Source organism: Panthera leo, chromosome E3, assembly GCF_018350215.1.
Source record: "Panthera leo isolate Ple1 chromosome E3, P.leo_Ple1_pat1.1, whole genome shotgun sequence".
In the NCBI taxonomy this organism is placed as follows: Eukaryota; Metazoa; Chordata; class Mammalia; order Carnivora; family Felidae; genus Panthera; species Panthera leo.
In genome coordinates, this window is record NC_056694.1 from 9,587,805 (window position 1) to 9,606,605 (window position 18,801).

Consider the following 18,801-nt stretch of genomic DNA (forward strand, 5'->3'; position numbering starts at 1 on the left):
TGCCACTGTCACTGTGGAATTCACCCTGTTTGATCTTCAGATGGCCTTAAGACCCGTGTAGGCGGGGCTAGGGATTGGAGCTAGTGTGTGGGTCTGTGTGTGTCTGTGTGTCTGTGCGTGTGTGCATATGCTCATGTATGCATGCAGGCAGGCATGCACATGTGCACCGGGGACAGAGACAGAAACACAGAGCGTGGGGAGGGAAGCCTTGGCCTTGGGCTATGGAGTATAAGCTCTCTTTCCTCTTGGGTCCAGTTTCCAGTTGACAGTGGAGATGTTTGACTACCTGGAGTGTGAACTTAACCTCTTCCAAACTGGTGAGTCTCTCGCTCCCGTCTGGCCTAGGCTCTTCTGAGAATTGCCTGATTCCAAACTTTGTTCCCGGCTTGGCCCAGCCGTCCTAGCCCCTCTCTCCCTACAAGTTGTACAGCGCAGGCCAGGAAATGGGGATACCCACACGCTATCTCTGCTCTCTCCATCCCCAGTGCAGGGAAGGACTGGAGCTCTTGGGTATTTTCAGAGTCAGTGATTTCATTTTGAGCAGAATGACCGTGCCCCCTACCCTGCCAGCTTCCCTCTAGAGGCCCAGGCCTCCAAGAGCCCAAAGACCGGTTTGGCCTCTTTGATAACCTCTGGACTGTGGCCCCAGCACCGGTCGGTCCTTTGTCTGCTACTCAGCTGGGCCGGCAGTCGGGACCGATTTCCGCTCAGGAAGAAGGGTTGCTGTGTGCTGTTTGGTGAGCAGCTGGGGTTGACCCGCCGGTCGAGTTGAGTTTTGGCCAAGTCCGTGTACGAAGCCCCTTGCTACAAGCAAGGGGAGTTGGCCACACTTCCGGGCTCCCTTCGCTGAGAGTTCTGGTGCCTCCCGGCTGTCGGCCCCTCACACTTCCCTGACAAGAAATCAGGAAGGAAGCAATCCATTCCCTTCTCTCTGGTGTCCCCTCTTCCCTGCACCCTCCCGCCCCCAGCATGGCTCCCCTTCCTTCCCGGGGAACAGAAGAGCCCGTTTTCTAAGATTCACCATGCGTCACGACAAGTGTTCGGCTCCGTGAAAGAGTGGATTCCAAACTGCAGGCGTTCGTGCACAAGCTTGGCGACCTTCTCAGCGTTTGGACGTGTGGGGCCCACTCCTGGGGTTCTGATTTCCTCAGGAAAAAAAACACTCTTTCACCCTGAATTACAGCTTCTTCCGCATGTTCATCTGTACAGGAGCTCGCAAATGGCCTGTTAACCAGCCAGCGCTGTACTGGGTCGGCAAACGCCTTCCTGCCTTGGCCAGTCAGTTCAGGGCAGGTCATGGTGAGAACAGCACCACACACAGTTGGAAACCGTGGTTTGTAGGAGAAATAAGACGCTTGGCCTGCTAGCCACCTTGTCATACAAAAGTCAGTAGTTGAAACACAAAACAGAGTCCCCGCCCTAACGCGTTCCCAGCCAGGTAGGAGAAATGGTGCGGATGCGTTTTTTTGAATGCATCGGCAATGTTTGCACAAAAGTACACCAACAACTGTATGCTGTCGTGGCTGCCTTTCAGTTACTAGTGGTGGGTGGGGAGGTCCTATGGGGATAATTTAGAATTTGTCGACACTCAGCCTCGGAATGTGCTTAAATCTGAATGCTGGTAGGAGTGATATTGCAGGGGTTGTCATCCTTGGGGGAGTCCTGTCCAGAGCCTGCCACTCAGGTGACCCGAGGCCTCTTCCGGGCCTCCTCAGACCCACCTGCCGCTGCTGTAGGGGTTATGGGAGAGCAAGTCAACTGTTTGAGCCTCTATGGGGGTCGCTTCCGGCCCTGACAGACTTGAGTAGCCACATGTGGCTAGCATATTGAACAGCTCCTACAGACACTTCCGTCGTCACAGAATTCTGTCGGACGGTGCTACCAGGTGATTCTGCTACATGAGAACCACTCAGCTGGGAAACACAGTTTTCAACCCTGGCTGTGTATTAGAATTACCTGGGGGGCTTTGGAAACCTACCAATGCCCCAACCCTACCCCAGAACAATTAAGACAGAACGGGAGGTAGGGCGGTTGCAGGCAAACATTAGCAGGCTTTAAATTTCCCCCAAGTGATTCTGATCAACCTGAAAGCCAACTCCTTCAATAGGTACAAGACCTTTTTGAGGTATGTGCGCTTTGAACCGTCTGCATTTTACAGAAAAGCATCTGGAGGCACAGCGAGGTTGAGGAACTTGTCCGTGGTCACACTGCTCTAGATGTTACTGGATGCCAAGGGGCATTCCTGGAAGGAGGCAGGAATTCCTGGAAACCTGGCCGCCTTGCAGTGACAGCTGCTTTTAATTTGTGTCAAAAAGAAAAACTGTCTTTTAATTAGAACTGTTGGGTTGTTTTTTCCTTTTTGTTTTTTGTTTTCAGCTGCCAGAATAAGCCAGTTAACGGGGATTAGCAGTCTGGGAAGCCAGAGTACAGCAGTTCTGGGCTTTCCCCCGGGGCAGTCCCACTCACTGATTTTTTTTCATTGCTGGCCATAGTGGAGTCTACGCAGGCGGTGGGCAGCCACTGTGGGAGGGAATTCGGCCCTGGCCACTGCTGTGCGCGGAGGGTCCACGGCCAGGGGTCCGGTTACTTGGTTTAAGAACAAGGGGGTAGGGGGGCGCCTGGGTGGCTCAGTCGGTTGAGCATCCGACTCTTGATTTTGGCTCAGGTCATGATCTCACGGTTTGTGAGATCGAGCCCCGTGTCAGGCTCTGCGCTGAAAGCATGGACCCTGCTTGGGATTCTGTCTCCCTCCCTCTCTCTCTCTCTGCCCCTCCCCCCCGCTCACACTGTCCCTGTCTCTCAAACTTTAAAAAAAAGAACAAGGGGTAGGGGGCGGAGGGTAACATGGAGGGGTCTGTGGAGCGAGACACTTAAGGGAATGACGTGCGGTCTGGAGCTCAGGAGAGTGGAGGGCAGTACTTCTGCTGGCCAGCCCCCCAAGGACCAACAGCAGCCTTCGATCCTGATGGTTCATCCTCGGCCCTCCCAGATTCTCCAGTTGTCCAGCCAGGGCTCCTGCGCATGTCCCCTTCTGGTGTCCCAAGTCGCTGTGGCAAGCCACCAGGAAGCCAAGGCTGAATTACTCCCTCCTTTGTGCTCTGATCAGTGTTTGATTATTTTCCCCTGCCTTCGAGGGACTCACCCTCCGGTTCCTCCGTTTTCCTCTCCCACAGGAGTGTTGTAAGGGGTAACCGCACCACGTGACCCAGCGTGTGCACAGAGCAGGTCCTCGGTGCGTGTCTTCTGCCCCCTCCGAGAGGGTCACCTGCAGTTTCCTGCCCCTACCACCTGTCTCCCTTTCTGTCTCCTAGTGTTCAATTCCCTGGACATGTCCCGCTCCGTGTCAGTGACGACAGCTGGGCAGTGCCGCCTGGCCCCGCTCATCCAGGTCATACTGGACTGCAGCCACCTGTATGATTACACTGTCAAGCTCCTCTTCAAGCTCCACTCCTGTGAGTACGCCCGGCCGGATCATCTCTGCGCGCTTGGGGCGGGAAAGGGGTCGCAGCCTGAGGCTCTCCCTGGAGAAATGCGGTCCCCTCAGCGCCCTTTCTCCTGCTGCTCTCAAAGGCCCTAGAGCTCCCGACCTTCTTAAGAGCGGAGACGAGCAGGGCACAAGTTTTGGTGTGCCCACTCACCATAGGGTTTCCTAGGACGGTCCTTTCCCTCTACCTCTGGCTTTATCGCACCTCCGTCCGTATGTGTTGTGTATCCTGGGACCCACACAAATGATGCCAGACCCGGCCTAGACCCACAGGAGCAGGGGCACAGTGGTTTCCAGAGCGTTACAAGTGGCATTTTGTGGGGAAATAAAAAAAATATAAAACAGAGCTGCTCTAGTAACCGGAGGGCCACCCCCTACCCAGCCAGACACCCCGGGATGCTTTCGTAGATTGTATTTTGGAAACTACTAGTCTCGTGGATGTTCTCATGCTTTCACGTGTGCTTCTCGCTTAAAACGGCGTGTGTGGGTCCTGCCCCTGCAAGGTCTGCGTTGGTCAGTCTGGTAGGTTAGGGGTCTTCGTTATTAAACCGTATCCCAGATGAAACTGATGTGGGTGGTTTCTGGGCCACCCTCGGAGGTGTTCACCACGAAGGATATACACATGACGGAGAAACAACAAGAGTCGAGGCCCGAGTGGATACTAACAAGGTTTTGTGGCCCTGGAAAAGGGGACAGGATGAATTTTAGAAGACAAGGACAAGGGATCACTCTAGAACTGTGGTCACTGACGAGATGCGGATCTGGTGATTTAGACGGGACGGGGAAAGCGACATTCAGTCTGGTTAGTCTGGGAACAGTGGAGGAAGGGAGGTTGGAAATTCGACGTTCAAGCGTTAGAAAGGCGTCGAGGCAAGTGGACGCCCCTGGAGGGGCACAGGGTGGACTGAATGCCAAGAGAAGAAACGCAGTTGCCCCACAGAGTATATACTTCTCTAAAAATGAATGTTTGATTTTAGAATAGTTTTTGATCTACAGAAAAGTTGTAAAGATAGTTCAGGAAGTGCCCCTATACCTTGAAGCGAGTTTCCTCTGTTGTTAAGATCTTACATGAGTATGGTACATTTGTCACACTTAATGGACCAATATTGACACACGACTCTCAACTGAAGTCCAGATTTTATTCAGATTTCCCCAGTTTTTACCTCATGTGCCATCCAGGACGCCACATTACATTAATCTTTGTGTCCCCCTAGGCTCCTCTTGGCCGTGACAGTGTCTCAGACTTGTGACCTTGACGGTTTAGGGGAGAATCGGTCCGACACTTGTAGAATGTTCCTCAATTTAAGTCAGTCCGCTGTTTTTCTCACGACTGGGGCTAAGGGTTCTTGGGAGAGAGATCACGGAGGTACAGTGCCATCGTCATCCACCGTTTATACTTGGCATTCTGAATTCTCATACATTTTGCATGTGCTCCCTATTTATACCAAACATCACCTACCCAAAAATTACTAAAATGTAAATTTAAGGAATAAAGCAAGAAATAAAAGGATCGCTGAGCTGTGATCTGTGGTTGAAGTACACAGAGTGACATAATCTGGGAGCAGAAAGGACCTCAGAGAGCCAGCTCTGTAGGGGCGGAGGCCGGCGCTTCGATGCTGCCACTCGTCCAGCATCATGCAGTGGCAGGGCCGAACGAGCACCGGACTGAGATCCTGAGTGTTGTCCGCAATCTTTGCCTTCGCACAGCCAACCTCTCAGGCAGGCTCTCTGGATCCCTTCCGTCCCGCAGCTTGGTCAGGTCAACCACGGTCGCTTCTGTGGTCAGGGACACAACTTCCAGCCCACTGTGCCCAGAATGGCTTGCACTCCGGGAGCAAACAGGAGGACAGTTTTGAGGGACAAGCGCCCCCCACCCCGGGTTCCCTGCGGGTCCTTCTGGGCCCCTTGGTTACCAATCCTGGGGCAGCTCTAGGCCAGGAATGCCCACCTCCCTCCCCCCCCCCGCCCCCGCACCGGCAAGACTGGCCGCAAGCCCCAGGGTGGCTGGTCCCCTCCTTCCAGAGCCCCGCTGTGGCTCACCTGGTCCTCCTGTGGTCCTCTTCCCTCTCACTCTATTCCAATATCTTCCAGGTCTCCCAGCTGACACCCTGCAAGGCCACCGGGACCGCTTCATGGAGCAGTTCTCGAAGTAAGTGGCTTATGGGAGAGAAATGAAGGCAAATCCAAAAACTGCTATAAAATCAATTAATCCTTGTAAGAGCACTTGCTTTATAACGATTGAGGATCGCCAGTATCTGAATGGCAAAGCAGTAAAGTGAGGGAAAGTAAGTAGGACAGCAGCAAACCTACCACTGGCTGGGGAAGCTATCTGTTCTCTGATAAAAACCATACACACGTGTAGAAGAAGGCGATTCCGTACATCCATTCATCACCTGCTGTATGCCCAGGGCTTCACCCTCTGTTTCCTCTTCTTACATTCTCCTACCGCGTAGGGTCTTACACCATGTACATGAAAAGCAACGCCCAGATATGTGTCTCTAGCAGGGCCTTGACTCCGAATTCCAGTCTCACATACCCGATGGTCCGTCTGACATCCTACACCAAACTTACATCTCAAACTGAACTCTAGATTTCCCTCCCAAAGTGTTCTCCCCAGTCTTCTCTATCTCAGTAAATGCTGCCACATCCATTTGGGCCAGAGACCGGGAACTCCCCATTTTCCTCATCCCCATCCCCCACGTCCAGTCTAGCAGCAGGTTCAGCTGATGCTCTGCAAATATATCTTGGTTCCAGTCATAGCTCCTATCTCTCTGGCTGCCATTGTTGTGTGCCAGGACCCTCCAATATGGCGGACACCCTGAGTTTCCACTGCTGCCCCCTGCAATTCTGTCCTCCCCCAGCAGTTAGAACAACCTTGTGAAGACATCAGTCCCTTGCTCAGAACCTTCCGGTGGCTTCTTGATTACACCGAGAATAAACTCCAAGCTCTTCTCCGTGGTCCCCAAGGCCCTGCTTGCCATCTCTCACCTCGTCTCCAGGGCTTATGAGGTTTCGGCCACACGGGGTCTTCTTGTTCCTGGAACCTACCCAGCACATTTCTCTGTCAGGGGCTTAGGGCTTGCCATTCCATCCCTGGGGATGTTCTCCCAGCCTGGCCAGCTCTGGATCATCTTCCATCACCTCCTCACAAAGGCATCTCTGGCATTAAATCTTTTAAGATTTTATTTTTTATTTTACTTTATTTTATTATTTTATTTTATTTTTATTTCATTTTTGAGAGAGAGAGAGAGTGCACGTGCACACAAGTTGGGGTGAGGGGCACAGGAAGAGAGAGAAAGAGAAAGAAAGAATCTGAAGCAGGTTCCACACCCAGCAGAGCCCGATGGTGGGGGGCTGGATCCCCCGACCGTGAGATCATGACCTGAGCTGAAATCAAGAGTCTGACTCTTAACCGACTGAGCCACCCAGGCCCCCCTTAAATCTTAAATCTCTTATTTAAGTTGGGTTTTCTTCACCTCCTGTTCCTCCAACCCCAACCCCGCCTCCCCATATTCTCCAGGCCAGTGCCTTGTTTCTTTCATGGTTCTTAGAACCAGCTTTATTTCTGCTTGACTACCCATTCTTACGTCCCTAGCTCCTGATACGTAGCAGCCAGTTACCCACAAATATTGGGATAAATTACTAAGCGAGGAAGCCAGGTGTCTTGTCTAGAAGAGGAAGAGATTATCTGACCGAGGGATAAATTATTCTGTGCATTTGGGCAAGATGATCACTGGTGAGGCGAGAAGTACAACTCAGCTTTCGTTACGTGTGCCCCAGAAGAGGGGAAGGAAGCACGAGAGAGAGGGAGAGAGAACCCAGGTGCCGAGAAGGGCACTGGGGCTCGGCACGCTGTATTTGACCCTCTTGTTTTGCCTATTAATTTCTTCATCCCTGACAATAGAGGAAAAATACCCACCAAATCCCAGGCTTCTCCTACTGGTTCTGAGCCACAGTCAGAGGACAAGTTCAGGGTTTTGCTCACCTCCCGGTTTCCTTATTCCATTTGAAAAGCCTCATATGTTTATTCTATAATAAATGACTTATTAAATCCTAGGAGACAGGCCCTGGGGCTGATTTCCTGGAATGGTAAATTCCAGTAGCTTATGAAAGCAGTGCGGCCTATTACTGTTGGCTCCAGCCCAGAAAGAGGGGGATGTGTGGTCAGGTGATTTTATTTCCTTTAATGTTCTCCTAGCTTATAAAAACTTCTGCCGTGAGCAGCTGTCTCACTTTCTCCTCTGCACAGACCTGGCAGCTCCCGGAGGCCTCAGTGTCGACGACTTTGGGGAAAGCACCAATGACATCACAGGGGCAGTTCCAGCCTTGGGGTCAGAATGGCTGACATGAGATCCCAGGGGTTTAGTTTATTGGGCTGAGCTGAAGGAGATTCTGAGAGAGGTTGCGGAGAGAGGGTGCTGAGACCCACGATGCTCTTTCCTCTCAGGAAATCTGTCTGGTGCCCTCTGCTTTCTGGGCCTTCCATGTTTCGATTGAAAACAGAGACCTGAAGACGAGAAAAAATATTTGGTTTCTTCACCCCCATATCCATCCAAGATTAGGACACAGTATAAATAGATTGCTTGCCTCCAATGAAGTCTTTCTTGATGAGTTGATGCCTCTGTGCATGGTACTGTGGTACCCCTAGCTCAGCAGGGCCCAGGCTCTGCCCTCTAGAGGCTTCTAGTCTAACTGGGAGGTAACACACAGCTTTAAAGCAGGGTGAGTTAATTAAAAGGAGCTTTACCTTAGTTTTGGGGTTGTTTTTTTTTTTTTTTTTTACTTTTTTTTAATGTTTATTTATTTTTGAGAGAGAGAGAGCATGAGCAGGGGAGGGGCAGAGGGAGAGAGACACAGAATCCAAAGCAGGGTCTAGGCTCTGAGCTTTCAGTCCAGAGCCCAACACGGGGCTCAAACCCATAAACCGTGAGATCATGACCTGAGCTGAAGTCAGACCCTTAACCAGCTGAGCCACACAGGCACCCTGAGGAAATTTACCTCAGTAATTAAGTTCCCTTCCCTTTTCTTATGGTTAGGTGGTTTATCCTCAGAGAGAGTAAATTTATTTTCGTGTTATTCTAAGCCGAACATTCTTGGGAAGAGACATCAGCCAGACAACAGCGTAGATTCTGTGGTGACGCAGATCTTGTTCTGGGATGATCCACTCTTCCAGAGGATTCGGTCATTTGAATCCCTGTCTCCTGTGAGGACTGGCTACAAATGACCTTCCCCCTGTAGCATCATAATTGAAGCCCAGCGCCATGGAAGCCGTCTCCTTGACAGCCCACGCCTTTGGGCTGGGTGGGCAGCAGGAGAGCTGGGTGGCTGCAGTGTCCCCGACCCGGGGCTGGGGAAGGCGCCCAGCACCCCTGAGGCCCTTCTCCACCCCCCAGGTTGAAAGATCTGTTCTACCGCTCAAGCAACCTCCAGTATTTCAAGCGGCTCATTCAGATCCCTCAGCTGCCGGAGGTAAGCGTGCCCGGCCCCCTGGCCGTGGGAGCTGCCGGGTCCAGGGTGCTCGTAGAGACCGGCAGGCCTGGTCGGTGACGCGGTTCGGGGGCGTGTCTTCCCTCTTCAGAACCCACCCAACTTCCTGCGAGCCTCTGCCCTGTCAGAACACATCAGCCCCGTGGTGGTCATCCCGGCCGAGGCCTCGTCCCCGGACAGCGAGCCAGTCTTGGAGAAGGATGACCTCGTTGACATGGATGCCTCACAGCAGGTGCGGAGCGCCTCACTAGAACCCGAGGGGGGCGGGGTTGGAGCCCAGCAGGTGGCGTGCCCCAGGGGCGGCCCTTCCAGCTGCCCCATGCACACAGGGGAGAGGACGCCAGAGGCTCTGGCCAAGACCCTTTGATGTAACCAAGATCAGCTGCCGTCTAACCCAAGCGCTAACCTAGACTGAGCCCCCTCCCCCCGCCCTGTGGTCCCCGGGAGGGACCACAAATGGATTTGAACCCAGTTAAGAAAGGGTCCTTTTTCACATGTCACTCATCTGACCCCTTCTCTAACTTTGTCTTCCCTCCCTTTTGGTCACCACAGAACTTGTTCGACAACAAGTTTGATGACATCTTTGGCAGCTCGTTCAGCAGCGACCCCTTCAATTTCAACAGTCAGAACGGCGTGAACAAGGAGGAGAAGTGAGTGGGAACTGGGCACAGCCCGCGGGTGGGGAAACTAGGTGGAGCCGGGAGCCGGCTTGCCGCACCTAACCGGGGCGGGATGCTCCGTGACACGTGGGCCCCCTAGAGAAACGTCTTGACCCACAGCCCCGTGATCCCAGAGGGAAATCGAATGGGGCTGAAGTAACGGTGGACCCATGAGTGTTAGGTTCAGGTCTGGGAACACTGAGGGTCTTAGCATATAATTTATGGGATCTCAAAGCACTTTCCCCGCATTAACACCAGCTTTTAACTTCCTCCCCTGATCTCCCAGCTCGCATTTAAAAGGAAAGGGGTGGAGGCGCAGTGGAGGCAAACTTGTTCTCCTTCTGTTCCCAGGGAACACTTAATTGGTCAACTCTACAGAGACATCAGTGAGCTGAAGGCACAGCTAGAGAACATGAAGACTGAGGTAGGACTCAGGCTGTGATCCGGTTCTGGGCTTCACCAGGACGGGACGTTTTCATACTAACTTCACTTTGTCAGACCTCATTTTAAGTGTGTGGGTGGGGGGGACTCATTAGTAGAAATGCCCAGACCAGACAGACCTGGTCCTCTCGTGGTCTTGGTGGCACTGTGTTTCCACTCTTACTACCTTGAGAATGGCATCTAGGCCAAGCCCAGCATCCCCGTGGTGCTTGGAAAGACCTGTTCTCTTCCCATGGCGATCAGAAGGTTTGATTTGTAACTCTGGTGGCTGTTTGCGGAGGCCGGGGCAGTGAATAGGCCCGCCCCTCAGGCCCACGGCTGGTCGGAGGCTTCATTCACTGGGACAGGCACACATCGCCTCCTCCCTCAGGCCAGCTCGCCCACGGCTGGTCGGAGGCTTCATTCACTGGGACAGGCACACATCGCCTCCTCCCTCAGGCCAGCTCGCCCACAACTGCTCCTAGGCCCCTAACAGGATCAGAGCTCCCCTGCTGTCACCCCGTGTTTGGCTGGGTGGCTTAGAATGAGCAAAACCCTCAATTCCCGTGAGGCCACGGGAGTGGGTTTGTTAGGCAAACTCGGGTACTTTATTGGATCAGCGCTGGAAACCCTGGAGGACCCGCTTCTCCCGCCCAGCCCAGCCCAGCCCGGCCGACCCCAGCGGTGCAGCCATGGGGCTCATTGGCTGAGTTCACCCCACAGAGCCAGCGGGCGGTGCTGCAGCTGAAGGGCCGGGTCAGCGAGCTGGAGGCCGAGCTGGCAGAGCAGCGGCACCTGCGGCAGCAGGCGGTCGACGACAGCGAGTTCCTCCGCGCGGAACTGGATGAGCTCAAGAAGAAGCGAGAAGACACAGAGAAGGCCCAGCGGAGCCTGACAGAGATAGAAAGTGAGTCTGTCGGGCTGGGGCTGAGGGTGGGGGCCGCAGGGTCAGGCTAGGCTCACAGGGAGGACGGGGCTGGGTGGCAGAGCCCCAGGTGATACATCTGTCCAGAAGAGCTGCCAGGAAGGACCCTCGTGTTGCCAGTCTGAGGGGGGCAGGTTAGGGCCCAGCAGGTAGAGAGCCCCACGTGCCACACTGCTCAGAATGCCGGGTCGGGAACCAGGAGGTGACGGTGGGGTGTCCAAAGGAGAGATAGCCTAAGAAAAACTTGCCATAAAAGCCAAAAACACTGATGAAGCAAATACCGTGTGTGTGTGAATGCCCAGGAGGCACGAATCAGTGCAGCCGTCAGAATCAGGTAGATTTTTTTTTTTTTTTGAGGTTTATTTTTGAGAAGGAGAGAGAGCATGCGTGCATGCACAAGCAGGGGTGGGACAGAGTGAGAGAGGGAGACACAGAACCAGAAGCAGGCTCTTGAGCTGTTAGCCCAGAACCTGACGCAGGGTTCGAACCCACAAACCACGAGATCGTGACCTGAGCCGGTGTCGGACGCTTAACCGACTGAGCCACCCAGGCGCCCCACGAGTCAGGTGGATTCTTTTTTAAAGACCGCTTCCCAGAGGAGTTTATTTCAGTAGGATTTCCCAGGGAGCAGAAGGTGCATGCATTTGTGAAAAGAAAGGAGGATGTTCTAGGGACTCTGGCGTGTTGGAAGGAAGGCACGGGGTCCCCCAGCAGGGGTCCACTGCTCACCTTGGCCCCCTGACAAAACAGGGAGAGCCCAGGCCAATGAACAGCGGTACAGCAAGCTAAAGGAAAAGTACAGTGAGCTGGTGCAGAACCACGCCGACCTGCTACGGAAGGTAGGACCCTCCACCCGCCTCTTGCCCCGCGGCCTGGGCAGTCCCCACGCCACTCCCGTGCCTGCATCGATTCTGAGGGGCTCACCATCGTTTCTTGGAACCACAGCTTTTCAGGCTTCCTTGCCTCCCACGCCTTGAGCCCCACCTTTGATGCCAGCCCCGAAGGGTTTGTCCCCCGTCCTTGTTATTCTTCTTTTAAATACTTAAGCGTTGAGTATCTGAAGATGACAGCTTCATTCTGGCTTCTCTCCAGGTAGAAAAGTGATTACTGTGTCCAATAGCCTGAATGCTGTCATTTGTTCTAGAAGGGAGATGTTGTCCCCGAGATGTTACGCCTGAGATAAGCCCGCTGTTCTTTTCTCATCCAGAATGCAGAGGTGACCAAACAGGTGTCCGTGGCCAGACAAGCCCAGGCGGATTTGGAACGAGAGAAAAAAGAGCTGGAAGACTCTTTCCAGCGCATAAGTGACCAGGCCCAGCGGAAGGTGAGGGGGGAGAAGTGGCGGGGGGGGGGGGCAAGGGAGGGGCCTGCCCGAGTTGGAGGCGGGCCTGGGGCACTAGGCCAGTGGAAAGACTGCTCCGTGGACAGCAGAAGTGGGTTAGAGCCCTACAAGTGTACTACAAGAGGCGTGAGGCAGGGACATGGTGTCCGATGCACAGGGGATTAGAGGCACGGAGTGATGAAGGCGGTCCAGCTGAGTAGGTACATCAGCAAAGGCTTGTCCAGGGTGAGTCCGGGAGGGTTGAGAGAAGTGAAAGCACCTGGGTGTCAGAGAGACTTGTGGCCAGGAGAACACCCATGAGTTGGGGGGTGGGTGGCAGTAGGAGATGTCAGATGGGGGTGCCTGGGTGGCTCAGTCAGTCAAGCGTCTGACTTCAGCTCAGGTCATGATCTCGCTGTCCATGGGTTCGAGCCCCGTGTCAGGCTCTGTGCAGACAGCACAGAATCTGGAGCCTGCTTTGGATTCTGTGTCTCCCTCTCTCTCTTCCCCTCCCCTACTCGCATTCTATCTCTCTGTCAAAAATAAGATAAACATTTTTTAAAATTTAAAAAGAGGGGTGCCTGGGTGGCTCAGTCAGTTGAGCGTCCGACTTCGGCTCAGGTCATGATCTCGCAGTTTGTGAGTTCGAGCCCCGCGTCGGGCTCTGTGCTGACAGCTCAGAGCCTGGGGCCTGCTTCAGATTCTGTGTCTCTCTCTGCCCTTCCCCACTCACACTATGTCTCTCTCTCCTTCAAAAATAAATAAACATTAAAAAAATTTTTTTTAATTATTTTAAAAAGGAAAAGGATAGTGCCTTTCACTTTTCTGTGACCCAGAGTAGGAAGTAAAATTTCACAAAGCCGTGCTCAGCCTTACTGTGTGGATGCGTGTGGTTATATTTTTTGCTTTGTTTATTTCCTTTTTTAAAATGTTAGCTGTAAATTCTAATGGGTTGCAACGGGCTCTTCAAAAAATACCACTCAGAAAAGAAATTTTGAAAGAAGGGAATTGTTTCCAGATGGTAAGATGCAGCGACATAGCAGGCGTTGGGGTGGCTGAATTAACAATCCGGTTTTGTATCAGTAATGCTTCTATTTAAATAATAAGAAAGAACACCTTCTATGTATAAGAAAAAAGAACTAGTTCTACTTTAATTAGTATCATAAGCCGAAGCGTGACACTTAGGAAATGTCCCTAAAACTCCCGTCTTTGATATTCCACTTAGCCAGAAGACTCGTCACTATACTCTGGGTTCTCACCTCCTCCCGCCCACTTTTGGGCACATCCAGTCTTGCCTCCAACAGAGCACACAAATCTCCCATTGATAGCTTGGGGCTTGTTTTTGAGATTTTGTTTTTAAGGAATCCCTACGCCCAACATGGGCCTCCAACTCGCCACCCTGAGATTAAGAGTTGCATGCTCTACCTACCGAGCCAGCCAGGCACCCCAGTAGCTTGGGGATTTTTACAGGTGTTTATCCCTGGCAACCAGCACCTTGATCAGAGTGCTCCTGCGTTTCTTCTCTTTCAGACTCAAGAACAGACCGAGGTACTGGACAACTTGAAGCAAGAACTTGCCACCAGCAAACAGGAGCTCCAGATTGTCCAAAGCAGCCTGGAAACTTCTGCCCAGGTGAGCATCACCTCCCTTCTCTCCCTTATTTTTTCCCCTCTGGCCTGGGCACTGCCGTCACCCGGCGGCCAGTTCCATCCAGCAGCTGGCCAAGCTGGTCCCATCCGTGTTCTGTGTGTGATTGGGGAGGGTGAAGGTGGCGGCTTAGAGATACCACCTGCTGTTCCGTGCGGCCCGCTGGTGGGTCTGGACTCCTGGGAAGCGGACAGTTTGATTCTCCCTCTTCCCACGTGGCCGACATTGCAGGCAGAAGCCAAATGGGCGGCACAGCTCGCGGAACTAGAGGAGGAGCGGAGCGGCTTGGTGCAGGCTGTGGCCCTCCGGGAGGAGAAATTATCTACTCTTCAGGAACAGCTGGAACTCGCCCAGCGGGAACTATCCAGCACACAGGCAAGTAACAGACGCCTGCTGGGTGCCCGGGTCCGAGCCGTGGGCCTCGGTGATGTATCCGTGGAGGCGGGGAGCTGGGGACGGTCTGTGAAAACCGTCTGGGGCCTCTGGGCTGATCGTGAAGGCATTCTGTGGGCACAGCACCGCACACCGGCGTGCTCTGCATCACCCCCAGGGCAGATGAGGGACAGCCAAGCTCCCTGTCTTCACACGAGAAGCACTGTGCGTGGTACTCCCCCCAGGCGTGGAGAATGGGTTACAGGAGGTCCGTCCCCATAGCTTCCTGTGTTGCACCCCTGCGCACGCCTGTGGACCAAGGGAAAGGGTCGTTCTCTGTGGCAGGCGAACTGGCTTGGGCCTCGTTAGCCACAACTTGAGTTAAGGTGCCGGAATCCCAGCTGCATCAAGATGGCTGCTGTTCGAAGGCTCATGACGGGGTCCGTGTCAGATTCTCACCTCCCTGGACCATTTCTAGGAATCAGCGTGCCAGCTCGCCAAGGACCAACGCAAAATGCTTCTGGTGGAGACCAGGAAGGCTGCGGAGCGGGTGATACAAGAGGCCCTGCGGCAGCTGGAGGAGCCCCCTCTGATCAGCTGTGCCGGATCTGCAGGTATGTCCCCCTGTCCTGGTTGCACACGTGAATCCTTAAAGCCCGTTGCCGTTGGGTGTTGACATTGAACCCCAGCGACACTGAGAGCGGGGGTCCTCGGCCCGCTGCCTGTCAGAGTCTCCTGGTGATGACCAGCCCCCACTCTAAGATCAGTTCAGCCGGAAGCTGTGTGGCCCAGGGCCTCAGTGGTAGTTCTTTCCGAAGCCCCCAGTTGTGATAAGGACTGCTCTGTGCAGTGGGTCACGCTAACGAAACTCTCCCTGGGAGCAGAGCCCTGATGATGACTCTAAGCGTCAGGGGGGGAGGAGCAGACGGCCCTGCATCTCTGAACAGAAAAACGTGGTCTGAATGAAGAGGTGGTTGCTCAGGAGCTTCAAGCCCACACCGGGAGCACCATGATGTATGGCGGGGCAGAAACAATGAGAATACCCATGCAGTCGCAGGCTATGAACGGGGCCCGCTCTGCAAGGTCAGGAGTCCTAAGGGCATGCGGATTGGGCAGCATTCGGAACTGGAGAAGCCCACCGGATGAGAGGAGGGCCAGGGGCGCTTGGGTGGCTCCGTCGGTTAAGCATCCGACTTCGGCTCAGGTCATGATCACGGTTTGTGAGTTCGAGCCCCACATCAGGTTCTCTGCTGTCAGCACAGAGCCCACTTTGTATCCACCGCCCCCCCCCCCAAAAATAAACAAAAGAAAAAGATGTAAAAAGGAGAGGAGGGCCTTCATGCACAGTAGGTAGCAGAGCATCCAGGCCCAGGACATTGGTGACGTCATGTGTAGTTGCTGGCGAAGTAACGAGAGGACCCACTGAGAACAAAGGCGGATGGAAGGGAACAGCTGATAGTTGATTTTCATTATCGAATAGAAACGTCTCCATTCGGTGACGTGTACAGCCAGGACTGTCCTATCTTTTTCGCCAGGGAAGCCATCTGTAATGGCTTCCATTACAGCAGCCCCAAATGAAGGAGCACACAGTGCCCCGCCAACCGGGGAAATGCCAGGAAATGGGGCAGCCATGGGCAGGTTCTGAGAAGAGACTTCATGAGCCGGGGGTTTGCCAGAAGAGGACAGACATGAGCAGCCAGTGGAGGGGCAGAAACGTGGGCATTGTAAGCGCTTCACATACCTCGGCCCAGCGAATCCTCACAATGGCGCCGTGAGGTGGTGCCGTTACTCTGTCTTCAGATGAGGAAGCTGGCATGGACGGCCTGAGAGCATAGCCAGTGATGGTGGGGCCGGGAGCCACACCGATGCAGTGTGACCTGAGTGCCCACATATTAACTCCTATGGGACACCGTCTCTGTGGACCAGGGCACAGAGGCACAGAGTGGGGACGGCTGTGTTGCGTGCACGGCATGAGCCTAGATTCGCCTCACGGAGCCAGGGGTCTGGGCTCGAGAGTGATGAGAGTCCAAGGGCCCTGAAAGACTTAACAGGAAGGCCTGGATTTGATTTGGCGGCAGTAATGAGAAGTGAGAGGCTGATTCTCGGCTGCTGACGTGGTTGCCCTGGTTCTTGGCTCAGGGACCAGATGGGCTCAGAAGAACAGCTTTTGAAGCTGCATTAAGAGAGTCGTGTACCTGCAGAGTCAACCATCTCCGCCCCCACCCCCCCTCTTAGGGCACCCCCCGCAGGGCTGAGGCCACTTGCTAGGCAGACTCATCCACTGGGTGGCTTGACCTCACGGGGAGAAAGTGACTCCAACACCAGCGGCTCTGACCCTGCCCTGTCTCCCCTCTCACAGATCACCTTCTTTCCAATGTCAAGTCTGTTTCCAGCTGCATTGAGCAACTGGAAAAAAGCTGGAGCCAGTATCTGGCCTGCCCAGAAGGTAAGAAAGGCGAAGGATGGGGTCTGTTGCTAGTGACGGCTGGGCAGAGTTCAGAAACGCTTGCCTGCGGAAATAACCACCAGGCCCTATGCTCCAAGAAAGGGGTGCATATAACTTGTCAAGCAGGGAAGGAGGTAGGGCGGTGACGGCTCGTGAACAGTGCTGAGAAACCTCCTTTACACTCCTGGCAGATATCAGTGAGCTTCTCCGCTCGGTAACCCTCCTGGCCCACCTGACCAGTGACACCATGGCTAATGTTAGCACCACCTGCCTTCGAGCCCCACCGGAGCCTGCTGACTGTGAGTACTGGGGCTGGGGGAGCCAGTCTTATAAGCAGGGGGAGCGGAGGACTCAAAAGTTTTGGTTGTCTTACGTCTCCAGCACTGACCGAGGCCTGCAAACAGTTTGGCAAGGAAACCCTCACCTATCTGGCTTTCCTGGGGGAAGAAGGAATGCTTGAGAATGACAGCACAGCCATGAAGAGCTGCCTCAGTAAGATCTCCGCCATTGGCGAGGTAGGACCAGTGTCTCAACCGGGGGGAGTTACGATGGTTCTTGGGTGAGTGCCGGTGATGGGCCAGGGAGTCGGTGATGTCCGAAGCCAGTTCTTTCTGGCTTTCCACTTGACTCCAGAAAGTGAGAGTTGGGGCACCTGGGTGGTTCAGTCGGTTAAGCGTCCGTCTTCAGCCCAGGTCATGACGTCACAGTTTGTGAGTTTGGGCTCCACGTCAGACTCTGTGCTGACAGCTCGGAGCCTGGAGCCTGCTTCGGATTCTCTGTCTCCTTCTCTCTCTGCCCACTCCCCGACTTGTGCTCTGTCTCTCCAAAATAATGTTAGAAAGAAAGAAAAAGGAAGGAAGGAAGGAAGGAAGGAAGGAAAGAAGGAAGGAAGGAAGAAAAGAAAGAAAGAGCTGACACTGAAGGAAGGAAGGAAGGAAGGAAGGAAGGAAGGAAGGAAGGAAGGAAAGAAAGAGCTGACACTGAAAAATCTGACCCTCTGCCCAATTTTCCAGTCATATTTCATTCATCGGCTATGAGTTGAGAACCTACGGTGTGTTCATCGCTATGCTAAACAATATCAAAAAAGAATAAGCATAGTTTCTCTGTTTTTAAGGATTTGTATCTGGTTGGGCAGGTAACACCTAACATGGAGATAGCAGGATATTTATTGATTTAATAAAGACGTAGTGAGCATGTCACGTGTAGTGGGAATTGTGGTAGATGTCGTTGTACGGAGACAAGACATCGTCTCTCTGGGAAAGAAAAATAAGGAAATCATCCATTTTGATACAGCGGGACAAGAGCAGTAATCAAGTCTGTTTTAAGAGTTCAGTACAAGGCCGCATTTACTTAATTCCAAAAATGTGTCATGATACCAATTCCAGGGAGGGAAGAGATCAGGGCCAGAGTTCAGATTTTCGTCATCCCTCGTCGGAACTCTTAAAACAGGCTTCTGGTTAGTTTGTCTGCCTCTGGTCTCTTTTTCCTCCGATCTCTTCCAAAAACAAAGATCGTTGGATGACAAAAATCAAATCACATAATGTGACATGCAAGGACCGTCACAGTCTGGCCCTTATTCATTTTTCTGGGTCCCTCTCCCCCTTTTCCGCCTTCACCTTACGGTGTCGGTGGCTAGTGCCACAGGGTACCTGCCTGCCTGTCTCTTTCCCCCATGAGTCTTCAAAGGTAGAGCCCGTAGCCTTTTTCCATTGTCCCTTGGTCCCTGGCGTGATATCTGGCAGGGGGTTTACACCCAGTGAATGTTTAACTAATTGAATATGCACATGGAGAGAGCAAAGCAGTTACAAAGATCGGATAGAGAGGAAGGTTCATACTGGGGAGAAGTGGGACGACGAGGTAGGGATCCGTGAAGGTCTGGATGAAGGAAGACTGGATAACGGTGAATTGCTAACCCTTCTTTCAATAGAATGACATGATCCTGGTGGTATTTTAGTATCATTAAATTCCTGATGGCGGCCAAGAGCATTGCCACAGTCTGCCTTTTGCTGGAGACAGAGCATCTTCTCCCGTGCTGTGCAG

At 53.3% G+C, this 18,801-nt stretch overlaps 1 protein-coding gene and 1 long non-coding RNA gene across 2 annotated transcripts in view; one reads left to right on the forward strand and one right to left on the reverse strand.

The window, feature by feature from the left end:
* The window catches only part of HIP1 (huntingtin interacting protein 1), a 145,940-nt gene that overhangs the window by 114,542 nt on the left and 12,597 nt on the right, over positions 1 to 18,801 (forward strand). The window contains exons 7-22 of the mRNA XM_042922753.1: positions 256 to 317; positions 3,312 to 3,452; positions 5,576 to 5,633; positions 8,878 to 8,953; positions 9,063 to 9,203; positions 9,524 to 9,621; positions 9,982 to 10,054; positions 10,774 to 10,957; positions 11,726 to 11,814; positions 12,183 to 12,299; positions 13,827 to 13,928; positions 14,175 to 14,318; positions 14,794 to 14,929; positions 16,675 to 16,761; positions 16,953 to 17,060; positions 17,143 to 17,276. Coding sequence (XP_042778687.1) covers positions 256 to 317; positions 3,312 to 3,452; positions 5,576 to 5,633; positions 8,878 to 8,953; positions 9,063 to 9,203; positions 9,524 to 9,621; positions 9,982 to 10,054; positions 10,774 to 10,957; positions 11,726 to 11,814; positions 12,183 to 12,299; positions 13,827 to 13,928; positions 14,175 to 14,318; positions 14,794 to 14,929; positions 16,675 to 16,761; positions 16,953 to 17,060; positions 17,143 to 17,276 — 1,750 coding nt within the window. The remainder of the gene's footprint in view (positions 1 to 255; positions 318 to 3,311; positions 3,453 to 5,575; positions 5,634 to 8,877; positions 8,954 to 9,062; positions 9,204 to 9,523; positions 9,622 to 9,981; positions 10,055 to 10,773; positions 10,958 to 11,725; positions 11,815 to 12,182; positions 12,300 to 13,826; positions 13,929 to 14,174; positions 14,319 to 14,793; positions 14,930 to 16,674; positions 16,762 to 16,952; positions 17,061 to 17,142; positions 17,277 to 18,801) is intronic.
* Positions 7,798 to 8,873, reverse strand: LOC122210210. Its single transcript, XR_006197969.1, has 2 exons — positions 8,483 to 8,873; positions 7,798 to 7,991 (listed from the first exon to the last, which is right to left on the reverse strand). It is a non-coding gene; the product is annotated as an uncharacterized LOC122210210 (long non-coding RNA).